Source organism: Acanthisitta chloris, unplaced genomic scaffold, assembly GCF_000695815.1.
Source record: "Acanthisitta chloris isolate BGI_N310 unplaced genomic scaffold, ASM69581v1 scaffold17899, whole genome shotgun sequence".
In the NCBI taxonomy this organism is placed as follows: Eukaryota; Metazoa; Chordata; class Aves; order Passeriformes; family Acanthisittidae; genus Acanthisitta; species Acanthisitta chloris.
The window spans coordinates 1-13,890 of NW_008692145.1; the positions used below are offsets into that span (position 1 = coordinate 1).

Sequence of the window (13,890 nt, forward strand, 5' to 3'; positions counted from 1 at the left end):
CCTCCCTGCCCTCCCTTCCCTGCCTTCCCTCCCTCCCTTCCCTCCCACTGATCCCGGGCGCTCCCTCTGCACATCTCCTCGTCCCGTCCGCGGCTGCAGTAAACCAGGAGGACTCGCTGGAGTGTTAATGAACCCACGTTTCACTCTAGCAAGTCACGTTTTTAAGTTGCGAGATTAATTAGTGATTGATTGGTGACCTGATGGTGAGCTTAATTCACTGATTAAGCGAGCTTAAACTTTCAGCACATAGGGAAACTGGCTGTGACAGAGGGAACAACTCCCTTTTGCTCTAGGGTACCACTAGGATTCGGCAAAAAAAAGTCTTTCAAACCCCCCCAGTATTTGTTCCAGGGAGACACTTCCAGTTGGGATGGCCAGAGGATCTTTGACAGTGTTGGTGTTGGAAAATCCCAGGAGCTCAGTGCTGGTTTTATCTCTGGGCTGGAGGTTCAAGGTTGGAGGGGCCATGCCCAGGCTCGTCTGCCTTTCCCTCACTGTTTGCACAGAAAAGCAGACATTTGCTCTGAAATCAAACATTGCCCAATATTTGCATTCCAGGTGGAACCTTGAGCTGTCAAAAACCCCATCAATACATGTCCAGAGAATGCAAAGCCAATTGGAGCCTGCAGGATCCGTGCTCGTGCCTTTCAGAGTTCAGCAAATGCTATAAATCTTCCTGCAGAAATACTATTTCCATACAAAACATTTACCCTCTCCATGAGAGTTTAACTAGGTGTCATGGTAACTAGAGCAGACAAGTTGCAAAGGGAACAAAAGAGCTCCCTTCCTCTCCCCTGACTATCCACTGTCAAAAGCATCACTGACTCAGGGACTTCTACAGGAGTTTTAATTGAGTTTGAAGTATATGGTGACTCCAAGACTACAGGAGTGAATCCTTGTGAGGAGTGATATCTATGACAAAAGCATTAAGAGGAGGAGCCTTTTGTGTAGGGTCTCTGCAAAACCCTAGTAAGAAACCACACAAACAAGCAATGGGCATTACAGCCTTTTCCTTCTTGCTCTAGAGGCATAGGCTGTGGAACAACCTGGATCATCAAATACATCATGTCTTCATGGAAGACACAAGGAAATAATATCTTCCTGGAGCTTGATATTAAAATACAACATCCCAAGCAATAATTTTTTTCTGAACCACTGGTATTTATTATTGTTAGGAGATGCAGTGACAGGACAAGGGGGAATGGTACAAATCGAAAAAGGGAAATGTAGATTAGATCTTAGGCAGAAGTTTTCCCTGTGAGGGTGGTGAGACACTGGCCCAGGTTGCCCAGGGAGGCTGTGGCTGCCCCAACCCTGGCAGTGTTCACAGCCAGGGTGGGTGAGCCTTTGACCAACCTGCTGTGGTGGGAGGTGTCCCTGCCCAGGGCAGGAGTTGGTGCTGGATGATCTCTAAGCTCCATTCCAACCCCTAAACATACTCTGAAATCATGAAACCCTAGCAGAGAGCTGTTTACCCACTGCTTCATGGTGCCAAAGCACCCTCTTCTGTGTAGAATCTGTCCTGATGAATAAGTCTGTTAACTTTTAAAGCTACGTTTGGTTTTTTTGAATCGCTTAACTTCCAACTGCTTTCATCTCCTCAAGGTTAAAGTTTTATGGTTCGTGTATTTCTGTACTAAGGGAAACTTTGGCCATGGAGAACTGTTCCTCTGGGCTCCTCATGCTCCAGAATCTCCTGCTCAGGAGTGGTGAGCTGGGGCCTGGTGACACACAAACACCAGCATGTGCCATCTGCCCATCCCACTCTGTCTGCCTCCAGTTCTCCAGATCACCCCATCATCTTTAGAACATCAAACCCCCACAGAGCAGCTTCTCAGACTGCAAAATAACCTTGGAAATCACTCCATTTTTCTCCTGGGCAGCCCAGGGAAGCCCTCCAGCCTTGCCTCCTGCTCGTCAGCTCTCACACAGCCCTGCTGCACCCTGGTTCCTCCAGCAAACTGCTCCGTAGGCTGCACGTGATGGTGTTATCATCCCTCTCTAGCAACAAACCCCTCATGCAGTGGCTCTCCCTGGTTCTTCTATCTTCTCCAGGCTTCCAGCTCTGCTTTATAAAGACACCCTCGGATTTCCCCCAGCTCTCAGCTGATTTAAACCAGCTGGAAATAAACACCACATGGCTCCTAGCCCTGTGCAAGGAGCTTCCTCTTTCAGGTGTCCTCCTGACACCTCCCTGCTCAGTGCCTCAGTTCCACTCAGTGTGGAAGCTGAGCAAGCTATGGAGAAAGTAGTCAGAAACATGTTCTTGTCTCTCTTTGCTCTTCTTTCCCTTTCAACTTGCAGTCCACTGAGATTTGGACCTGCATTTGCAAGATGTTTTGTGAAGTCTGGAGATGGAGAAGATGGGAACTGCCTAGTTCCCATCTGTGAGATCTATCTGTGTGTCAGAGCTGGGACAGAACTGCCTCCCTGTCCAGGGAGCTTGTCTGGTCACCCAGACATGCTGGGCTTAGGAGGTCTAGTGTCAGACACACAGAGGTCTAGATGTGGCAGCTCTGACTGCTTTAAAAACCCCATCAGACTAACTAACAGAAAGGCCTATCCGAGGGTTTGAAATGCATTTCATTTCAGTCACACCATTCAGTGCTTGGCAAAACCAACAAAAAGGGCCATAAAATCAGCTCCTTTGCTCCCCTCCCCTCCAAAGGCTTCTGTCAAGGCGGAGACAAATGCCAAGTGAAAATGAAGTGGGTGGAGGAAGAAGGCATAATAAAAAATGAAAGTTGCAATGAATCAGAGTCCTTAGGTAATCAAAACACTTAAGCCATAAAGATACCCAGAAGAAATAAGCCCTCTCCATATCTCAGCACCATGTATGTCACAATTATATTGCTATTAAGAGTGTTCTGCACAAATATCTGCACAGAATTGCTACACTCCTAACAAATGTCATGGCCCAATATTGTCTCCCAGAGTCAAAAACTAATTAGATGATAAAATTTTCAGAGCTTCGTTGTGTGTTTGAAGGCTTAGTTAAATAATTGCGGGACCCCAGTGTGTTTTCTTACATTGCTTTCATCTAGTCTTTCACCTCTTTACTTCCTCCAGGCTAATGCATGGAAATTAAACGTACAACAAGTCTCAGATTCAGAGGAGTCTCTTTACAAGCAAGCAAATATATGGGGGAATTAAACTGCACCATCAGCTTAGTGTCTAACTCAGAAAATCTACCTTCCTAGACATTCATTTTCATCCCAAAGCTTTGTGAGCCTGCTTTGTGATGCTCTGTGGGATGGGGGGGGAGGGAGTGGATTAAAACACAATGTTTGAGTCAGCCTTGCTCTCTGTGGTGATTTGCAGCAGTGCAGTAACTCACGGAGCTGCATTGGCTGGTCACAGCTCCTGCAGCTGGGCTGGAGGCAATCCCTGCCTGGCAGCCAGGGAGAAGCCCAGGTAACAAAAGTGCTGAAGGACAGGCTCATTCCTCTTGCCTCGTTTGTGTGGTTGGGAGCTGCTGTCCCTTCGAGTCTTCCTGGCTTCAAGCAGTGAGGAATATTTGCAAAGTCACCTTGAGCTACTGCTGAGCTCCCAAAATTTGGCCATGCACTTTGTGTTCTGCTGACAATCCAAATCCATGTCAGGGTCCTGAACAGCTTTCCACTGCAGCCAACAATGCTCTCAACAACTAACTCCTGGTGATGGGAGGAAATCATACAGCATTGTTTAGACACACTAGAGCCATTTATTTGGTTACCCAGTGTTGTGGTTTAACCCCAGCCAGCAGCCAAGAACCAGCAGCCACTCACTCACTCCCCCACCAATGGGATGGGGGAGTGAATCAGAAGGGTAAAAGCTACAAAAACTCATGGGTTGAGATAAAGACAGTTTAATAGAGAAAGCAAAAGCTGCACACACAAGCAAAGCAAAACAAAGAATTAATTCACTGCTTCCCAAAGACAGGAGATGTTCAGCCATCTCCAGGAGAGCAGGGCCCATCACGTGTAATGGTTCCTTGGGAAGACAAACGCCATCACTCCAGATGTCCCCCCTTCCTCCTTCTTCCTCCCACCTTATATACTGAGCATGATGTCATATGGTATGGAATATCCCTTTGGTCAGTTTGGGTCACCTGTCCCAGCTGTGTCTCCTCCCAGTCTCCCATGCATCCCCAACTCCCTTGACAGCGGGGCAGTACAGAAAGCAGCAAAGGCCTTGACTCTGTGTAAGCTCTGCTCAGCAAGAACAAAAACATCTCTGCATTATCAACTCTGTGTTCTGCACAAAACCCAAACATAGCCCCATACTAGCCACTGTGAAGAAAGTTAACTCTACTTCAGCTCAAACCAGCACACCCAGCCACAGAGTGACAACAGATTTGCCACAAATAGTACTACACAGGTATAACTAGAAGGATACAGTCCACAGTTGGGAAACAAGCAGTTGTTGGAGATTTTCTTCCATGCATGTTACTTCTTAGCACTTCTCTATTGCATTTGCAAAAGCTACAGAATTGATGTGAGTGGAAGGTCTGCAGGGGAGGTCAGGGCAGTTTCTCATGAGAAGATGCCATTTGTTACAACAGTTATATTTTTTCTTTCCATTTCAGGATCTGCTAAATCTTCCCCCGAATGGAAAATCTGGTGTGTTTGCATCTCTCATGGGCTGGTGCTGGGTTTGTGCTGTGGGAGCACAGAAGGGTTGGGACAGCTCACTTTGCATGTTTTGCAGAAGCAACTCCAGCTTACCCAGGAAGGTTTGCATCAGGTATTGGCAGCTGGCAATCTTGGCATGATCCACCTGCATCACTGCCATGTTCTTCCTCTCGACTGTCCAGTTCTGACTTGCAATCCTAGGGCACAGACAGTCATTGCACCAAGGAAAAACATGTAGCATTAAAAGGTAACAGACTTACTCACCAGGACAGATTCTACAAAGAGGGTGCTTTGGCAACATGAAGCAGTGGGTACATAGCTCTCTGCTAAGGTTTCATAATTTCATAGGATGTTAAGGGGCTGAAATGGAGTTTAGAGATCATCCAGTGCAAATCCCTTGCCCTGGGTAGGGACATCTCTCACCACAGCAGGTTGTTGAAGGTTTTAGCCAACCTGGAATGAAACACTGCCAGGGTTGGGGCAGCCACAGCCTCCCTGGGCAACCTGTGCCAGTGTCTCACCACTCTCACAGGGAAAACTTCTGCCTAAGCTCTAATCTCAATTTCCCTCCTTCAATTTCTCCCCATTGCTCCTTGTCCTGTCCCTGCAGCTCCTAACACAGATCCCTCTGCAGCTTCCCTGGAGCCCCTTCAGCTCCTGGCAGGTTGCTCTGAGGTCTCCACACAACCTTCTCTTCTCCAGGCTGAACAGCATTAACTCCCGCATAGGGGAGATGCTCCAGTCCTCTTATCAACTTTGTGGCCTCCTCTGGACTTGCTCCAGCAGTTCCATGTCCTTCCGATGTTGGGGACACCAGAACTGTGTGCAAGACTCCACATAGGTCTCACCAGAGCAGAGTAGAGGGGGAGAATCCCCTCCCTCACCTGCTGCCACACTCCTAGGGATGCAGCCCAAGATTCCTGAGCTTTCAGGAGAGAAGATGATCCTTCAGTGTCCCATCACTACAGGTCCTAACAAACTAACTCCTAACAAGGTTAGGCGAGTTCCAGTGGTTATACAGAGTTATTTATTTGGCAATGCCTTTTGCCTGCCAAACTTGGATGGGAACCTTGGTGTTGCAAATGAGAAAGGGGGAGGCAATGTGCTAACCCCCCTGTATGAACAGTGCTCTGCCTTGCTGCAGCAGGCTCTTAGTGCTGCAGCACAGCCACTGCCGTGACAGAATGAAAATGCCAAACCTATTAAATGGTGTCCAAGCTTCTGGAAAATGACTTTGATCCCACAGGGTATAATTTGACTTGCAGCAGAGCTGAGAGCAATAGACTCTGCTGCTGCCAGCACAGCCCAAAGGTACATGGTGATTCAAAGTTACCTTTACAATCCAAGCTCAAGCTCAGTTTTATTCCATACAATTTACAGAGATGACATCTTAAAATCCAGGTGGATGTTTAGGCTAGCCCTTTATGCTGCTGAGGCCTTCAGTGCTGCAGCCAAGGGGATCTGTAACTTGCTTGGCCTCATTGAGCTACAGCTGACACCCAGGGGTCACTCAGGAAGTGACAAAGTACAAATAAATGTACCACTTGCAAGAAAAGCCATAATAAGTCTTTCTAGCTACTAAGATTGCTCACAAGCAGAAGCCAAACTGGGTGGGAAATGAGCCAGTTACCCCTACAGCCAAAGGCTGTTCATGGGGACTTGGCTGAAGGAGGGTCACCACTGCACATCCAAGAGAGTGCTGCTGTAAACCGAACCCTGTGGGCATCATCTCTGATAAAAACGGGGTTTTTTGCTAATAAAAGCCAGTGGTTTTCACCAGAATCCAGCAAGGAAACGTGAAGGGACCACTGGAGCAGCAGGCAGGTATCTCCACCCTCGCTAATTGTGGTACCCAGAGCTCAGCTGGAACAGGGAACAGCTCTGCAGTGTAAGGGTGGTGGGCCAGAGGGGCACAGAGGGTTTGATTCCAGTTAGGAACACCATATTTTTTCAAAGCAGAACACAAGTGTTTTCAGGTGGAACTTACCTCTTAGAGGCCAGTCTGAATTCCTGCAGAGGGGATTGCCAAAAACAAAGAACAAGAAACAAATGGTTAGTGTGATTTCAGAAGGGGCAGCTGGCCAGGAATAGGCACACCCATGCCCAAAAGCAGAACGCTGCTGCTCACCTTGAGGAAGAGGAATGCATCTGTATGCTCTCTCATCTTCTGCAGAGCCTGAAGGTTCTGCTCAGCCTCCTCTCTCCTCTGCTCAATTTCCTTCTTGACTTTGCTAATGTCTGCCAGTTGTTTCTGCTCCTGAGCTTGAATGTCACTCAATATCTTCTTCTCTTTCTGAATCACGTCTGCCTTCAAGTCTTCAAACAGCTTTTGCAGCTGAGCAGTCAGTGTTTTTGTGTTGGTCTAAGTGAATAGATAAGGAAATGGGGCACTCAGGAACTCCACACACAGCTTGGTGCCTCTGTTTAGCAGTTAGGATTGTATCTACACTTTGCACTGGCTTTAGAAGGAAGCAGACAATAAGCTTAGAATATCTGAATAAACAGAGGCTTATGAAAATTAATCCTGATACAGTACCTAAATCAGATAAAATCCAGCTACCAGTGTGAGAACTCTATCAGCACACACTGGAAAAACTCCACTTGTAGATGCAAATTGGTTTCCTTTGATTTGACATGGAGACAACTTTAAAAACACCTAATGACAAATACAATCTGTGGCCTGCCAGTCATGCAAGCTGCTCTGTGCAGCCACAATACAGGGTGGAATCTCCCAGCAGGTTCCTCCTGGGGAGCTGTGTTGGGAGGCTGGGAGGAAGTTTGGCTTCTGGCAGTTTCTTACACCACTAGTTTCCTTACTTTGGGCTATTATCTCTTTCTATTCATCTGCTTCTAACAGTACAGTTGCCATCACATACTGCTAGGAAACTGTGAAGGAAAGATGCTCTGAACTAGCAGTGATCTGGGTACCAACCTTGAGCTGATTTTCACTTTGCCCAAGCTCTTCTAGCCTGGTTAGTAGAGAACTTTGATGCTGCAGCAGCTGTCCCATGGTAGTCACGAGTTTGCCCTAGCAGAAAGAAAGACAGCAGTGAACTCCACAGCAGGGAAGCAGCACAGGCAGCTTTACACTACCCTGGCACTCTGTGGAGCTGGTGAAACAGCACAGTCACATCCTACCTGCCTGCTTTGACCAGGGAGTCTTCTAAGCACCTGTGCTCACTTGCCTCCTGGTAGAGATACAGAAACTGTTGCATTTTTATATGTCTAACTTTTGTGGTAGGTTAATTGATAATTTTCCCTTCTAGGTAAGTAAACCAGAGTACTGACTGCCATGTCCAGTTTTAACCTGAACACCTATAGGGATGGTGACTCCACCACCTCTCTGGGCAGCACATTCCAATGTTTAATCACCCTTTCCATGTAGAAATTCCTCCTAATGTCCAGCCTGAACCTCCCCTGGCACAGTTTGAGATGATGCCCTCTTGTCCTGTCGATATTTGTCTGGGAGAAGAGGCCAAACCCCACCGTGCTCCAATCGTGCTGCAACAAGGAAGTCCAAGGGAAGGGCCTCAAGTGGGAAGACCCGTTTCTCCACCCAAATTCTGTAGTGGTGGTGTCCCTGAGGTTCTGTGCAGGAAGAGATTTTCTAATACCTGCACGAATACTTCTTAATCTCTGCCAGGAACACTCCAGGGAGGGGCAGTTAGCAGTTCCTGGGGCTGCAGTGTGGGACAGTGGAGCCTTGGAGTCACCTCTTGCTTGCTCTCCTGTGCCAACACACTCTGAAGGATCTAGGAACAAACACTCAGGGAGGAGCAGTTAGCAGTTCCCTGGATCACCTCTTGCTTGCTCTCCCAAGCCAACACAAACTGAAGGATTTACCCACCCTTGTCCTGGTCAGCCCCAAACACTTTGCTCTGCTCTTCTCCCTAAGAGAGAAGCAAGTTCCAGCACAGTGCACCAGTCCGTGCTGGGGCAGAGCTGAAATCCCTGGAGCTGCTCCCTGCCTGCCCTTGCCCCCCATCCCCACTCCCAGGTGAAAGCCCCTCCTGTGGCTTCTCCTCTCCTCCAGGTCAGGAGCCTGGAGCAAACCCTGCAGGGGTTGTGAGGAGAGCAGAGCCCCTTACCAGCTGCTCATCCTGTGCCTCCCTCACGGTGATGATGTTGTGGCCCTTGTGGGAGCCTGTGATGAAGCACAAGGTGCAGATGTTCTGCCCCTCGTCCCGGCAGTAGCACTCCAGCAGTCTGCCATGCTCTGGGCACCTCCTCTCCTCTGCTGCTCCACCTGTGCCCACCTCCACCAGCACATGGTCCTGCTGGGAAGCCTTGGCATTGTGTTTGCTCAGATGGGCCTGGCACAAGGATGCGTTGCACCCCAGGCAGGTTTTCACCGCCGGCTGCGACCCATCGAGGCAATAGTCACAGGGAACCTCTTCTGTCTTCGCCTCTTTGGAGCCCTCGCCCTGTTGTCCTTTGGAAGTGGTGCTCAGAAATGTCTCCACGATGCTGCACAGCTGGAAATTCTTCTGCAGCTCCAGGATGGGCCCCAAGTGGAGCTTGCACATGGGGCAGCTGTAAGGAGCCTTGGCTTGTTGCTGGGCTCCCAGAGTCTTCTGGATGCATTGCTTGCAGAAGCTGTGGCCACAGCTCAGCGACACTGGGTTCCTGTACAGGCACAGGCAGATGGGACAGCTGAGTTCATCCTCCAGCCTGGCGCTCCCTCCAGAGTTTTCCCTAGCTTTCTCCATGGCTGAGCAATGCTGCCTTAGCCAGTCTGCGGGAAACGAAAAGGAAGCAGGAAACAAAACTGGAGTGACGATGTGGAGACGCAGCCCAGAGGTTGTACATCCTTGCTCTCCACCCTGTGTTGGGCAGAGACACGTTCCCTATCCTGGCTCCGCCTTCAAAGTGCTCTTTGTAGGCTGTAGCAGTTACAGACAGATGTTTTCCCTTGGTCTCAGGCAGGAACACTCTGGTGTGAGCAGCCTGGTGGGAACAGGAGGTGCTGAGGAAGGCAAGAGATGGACAATTCACTCTGGTCTCCAAGAAAAACTCTCCATTCCATGACAGGGACACAAATTGAAAGAGGGAAATTTAGGTTAGATCTGAGGCAGAAGTTTTCCCTGTGAGGGTGGTGAGACACTGGCACAGGTTGCCCAGGGAGGCTGTGGTTCCCCCAACCCTGGCAGTGTTCACAGCCAGGTTGGATGAGCCTTGAGCAACCTGCTCTGGTGGGAGGTGTCCCTGCCCAGGGCAGGAGTTGGTGCTGGATCATCTCTAAGCTCCATTGCAACCCCTAAAATTCTATGAAATTAAAGTGTGAGCCTGGCAGGGGTAAGTCAGGAATACCCTCTGCTTTGCCTCTGGCTCCACAACAGTCACAGATGTTCTGCTGAGAGGTAAAATAGGGAGAATGTTGTGAGAATTTCTGATTGCTAACGGACATGTGAGCAATCCAGCCTTGCTAGCAGGGCCTGAGCAAGCTGCAAGCCAAGCTGTTCAAGGACACAGCTGCAGCTGGAATGTGGGAAAGGAGGTAGCAAGATAAGCAGCTCCTGGCTGTGGGATGCAGGAGCTGAAGATGGCTAGAGGTGGAGAACAATGATTGGGGCACTTTGATTGGTATGTTAATAACCAATTATGTTGTGTGTAAGGTGGGCTAGTGATAGTAGTTAACCAATGATAAGTGGATGCTTATAACAGGTGTGTATACAAGTCACTTTTGTAAATAATGAAGTTGAAGCTTGCTTTATCACTCACACTGAGTTGGCTGCTTGCTTCCCTGCACAGCCTACCCCTGCAGAAGAACCCAGAGGAAAGTTTTCCTGGGGCTCCTTGAAGCTGTTCTCTTACCTGCAGCCAGCTGACAGGAAAGTGAGGGCTGGTAAAAGCACTCAGCAAGGCTCTCTAGGATAGGAATATCTCTGTCAAGAGCTCTGCTTACTTCACTTTGTGCCTGTACCACCCAAGACCAGGCAGAGCCTGGGAGACCCAACTTTACCTGCATGATTTCCCATATAATTCTGGTGCATAAAATGCAGAAGCAAAAACACTTTCTTCCAGGACTGAATACGAATTTCTTTTAGCATATGCAAACCTGTAGCATCCCGCAAGGTCTTTCACTGTCCCTGCTGGGGTGAAGAGCTCCTGCTTGGACTTCTTCATGCAAATCCCTTGACTCTGTCTGAAGGCAGCAGAGCCACAAGCAGCAGGCAGGAATATCATCCCTTCCTCCCCAAGCTGTTTGGACAATCAAGAACTTACCAATCCAGGCCCCATAGGGCATAGACTAAAGGCACAGGAATTTTCCTCATGCTTACTCCCTTTGATGTGTGATTCTTCCATAGGTGAGGAGAACATTAAAATTAAGGCAAGAATTAGGTAAGTGATCAATCAGATCAGTGTTGCTGCTACTTAGTTCTGTAGCAGTTGATGTTGTGCTGTCAACTTTCAGGTAAACTAAACTGCCATTGAGTTTTGCAAATGCAATGACTTTAATAACATGAAGCCAACGCAGCATTCGATACAGTCAAGCAAAAACAAGCAACTTAATGGTACTTCCATCGTGATTAACAAAAGAAATTAGAGTAGCTCTGGAAGGAAGAGGCAGTGTACTGTACCCCACAGAGGCCAAGAGAGCAGCCACTGCCCAATTGCTGCTATGTTGGCCTAGCACAGCCTCCAGGCACCAATTCCTAAGCCTGGAAATCACCCCCATTCCCAAACCTGGAAACACAAAACACCACCTTGTCCCCCCATCACCACAGGAGCTTCAGAGCCAGCAGACACACTGATGGTAGCATGGATGGGACACTTTGAAGGGATGCTTACTGCCTCTGTAAGCATGAGGCTCTTAGCAGGAGCTCCAGCTTTGACAAACATGTTAAAAAAAGTGTTTCTTTTGCCCTTTAGTCCGCACCAGACACTGGGAGTTGTTGGACCTAGGAACACAGAGAGTTCATCATCAGGCATTTGCAGATAGCATTCAAACTGGGCACAAAAGCTTCCAAGCTTCCAGCAACTTGCATTGCTGCTGTCCACCTCCCAGCAGAGACAGCCCTCCAAGGAGCTCTGCACGCCTGGGATGGCACTGTGCATAGCTGTGTCCTGTCCTGGTTTTGGCTGGGAGAGAATTCATTCTCTCTTCTGCAGCTGGTACAGTGCTGTGTTTTGGTTTTGGTAGGAGAATAATGTTGATAACACACTGATGGTTTGGCTGTTGGTAAGCAGTGCTTACCCTAAACCAAGGACCTCTCAGTGCCTCATGCTCTGCCAGGGAGGAGGTGCACAAAAAGCTGGAAGGAGGATAGCCAGGGAAGGTGACCTGAGCTGGCCAAGAGGCTATTCCACACCATAAACCATCAGTACATAAACTGTGGGGAGTTAGCTTGAAGGGGCTGATCACTGCTCAGGGACAGCTGGTGGGAAGCAATTGTATTGTGCATTACTTGGGGTTTCTCTTTCTCTCCCTCTCCTTTTTATTAGTTATTGTTAGTAGCAGCAGAAGTATTATCACTAGATTTTGCTTTGTTTCTGCTATGAAACTGTTTTTACCTCAACCCAGAGGTTTTGCAACTCTTTAAATAACTACCATCCCATTTTAAAAGTGGTACGTTGATTGGAGCTGCTGAAATTTGAAGAGGTGGAAAAACCAAAGGTAGGCTGAGAAAATCCATGAGGTGAGAAAGCACCTAGAAAAATAAATTTTAAAAAAAGCACATTATGATTAACAGATAATTGTGCAGATTTGGATATATCCACATTGATGAAACTTTACTTCCCAATCCAACTCATAGACATGTAGAACCATCAAGGCTGGAGGAGACCTCTGAGATCAGCAAGTCCAACTCTTTACCTGTCACTGCTATAACCCCTGTACCATATCCTCCAGCACCAGATCCAGATGCCTCTTGAACACCTCCAGGGACGGTGACTCCACCACCTCCCTGGGCAATATCCCAGTGCCTGAACACCCTCACAGGGAAAATATTTCTCCTGACATCCAATCTGACTCTGTCCTGTCTCAACTCAAGGCCATTCCCTCTAGTTCTCCCACCACAAAAGTCATCCAAGTCCAACCCACCCAAGCCATTAAAAGCATATGCTAACTGAAACACCTTCTGCACCTGTTACCTGCTCCTACATAATTCTGAGGCAGTTTGACAGCAGAAATGCTGCCTTCCACAGTTTCAAAGTGTCTTTTTTGCTTTTTATTTCCAACTGCATTTTAGATTTTAGTTTTCCATCATGGTCCTGCAGAACTTCATTAGGCATTTTGAAAAACCTCCCAGATGAACTTCCACATATAAGAAATGTGTGAAGCCATTTGAGAAACCCTTATTTGCTTAGGAGCATTTCAAGTGATTCTCTAGAACTGTCAAAACATCCTGGCATGGCAGGTAACAAGGAGTTAATTCTATGCTCAGGAACTTGCAGAATGCTTTTATTCAGACCTTCTCTTGCATGTAATGCATCTCAATATCGTGGCATTTTCTGCTCTGGGCTCAAGCACCATCAAGAGAGCAGCAACAAGGGACCCTTAATTTTTGTCCCACTGTGCACTGTAGGTTGAGCTTAGAATACCTTGTAAAAGAGTAGAAGTATCTACACAGAAAGAGCAGATTACTTATGTCATAATACAAACTCCACCCGTTGCTGCCATAACGTGCTCTCAATTTTCCCCTTGAATCAAAGGAATGCCACAGAGAGGAGATGTTTCTATTCTCTTCTCAATCCTCACAGAAACCCCCTAGGACTTTCACAACTCCTTACCCAGAGCCCGTTTTAACAGGGTGTATTTAAGGCATGTTCCACAGCACTGCAGCCCAGGACAAGTTCCCTTTTCTGTACACATATGTGCAAACAATCACCCAATGTTAGCAATCAGCTCTTCTAGAGGTAATTGGTGGCTCATTACAGGTCTTTTAAGAAAGATGCTTTGTTGACTTCTCCATTTTGCTTTTGAAGTGGAGAAACGATCACTTACCTGGTAGAGTTTGTGATTGAGCTAAGAGCCCCATGCGTACGAGGAATTCCTGGAAAAGCCTTAGAATTTCCTTTGTTGTTAATTCATTCAAATTAGTGTATGGCTTTGGCAGGTTCACAACACCCACTTTAGAAACTGGTTCATATTTCCTAAAACATGCACAAAGAATCACAAAATCACAGAATCATTCAGGTTGGAAAAGACCTCCAAGACCACTGAGTTCAACCTGTGACCCATCAGCACCTTGGCAACTAGAGCAGAGCACTGAGTGCCATGTCCAGTCATACCATGAACACCTCCAGGGATGGATACTCCCCTGGACCGCCCCCA

At 47.8% G+C, this 13,890-nt stretch overlaps 2 protein-coding genes across 2 annotated transcripts in view; both read right to left on the reverse strand.

The window, feature by feature from the left end:
* Positions 1–4,706: 4,706 nt before the first annotated feature.
* Positions 4,707–9,322, reverse strand: LOC103809686 (E3 ubiquitin/ISG15 ligase TRIM25-like; the record flags this gene model as incomplete). The annotated part of the gene is made up of 4 exons (XM_009082541.1): positions 8,702–9,322; positions 6,742–6,975; positions 6,601–6,623; positions 4,707–4,810 (listed from the first exon to the last, which is right to left on the reverse strand). Coding segments are annotated over exons 1-4 (982 nt in total), but the record flags the coding sequence as incomplete, so codon positions are not given.
* Positions 9,323–9,339: 17 nt separating this feature from the next.
* LOC103809687 (tripartite motif-containing protein 29-like) overlaps positions 9,340–13,890 on the reverse strand; it is a 7,795-nt gene continuing 3,244 nt past the window's right edge. Inside the window, exons 6-7 of the mRNA XM_009082542.1 lie at positions 11,494–11,515; positions 9,340–9,348 (exon numbers count right to left, since the gene is read on the reverse strand). Of these exons, the coding sequence (XP_009080790.1) occupies positions 9,340–9,348; positions 11,494–11,515 (31 nt within the window). The remainder of the gene's footprint in view (positions 9,349–11,493; positions 11,516–13,890) is intronic.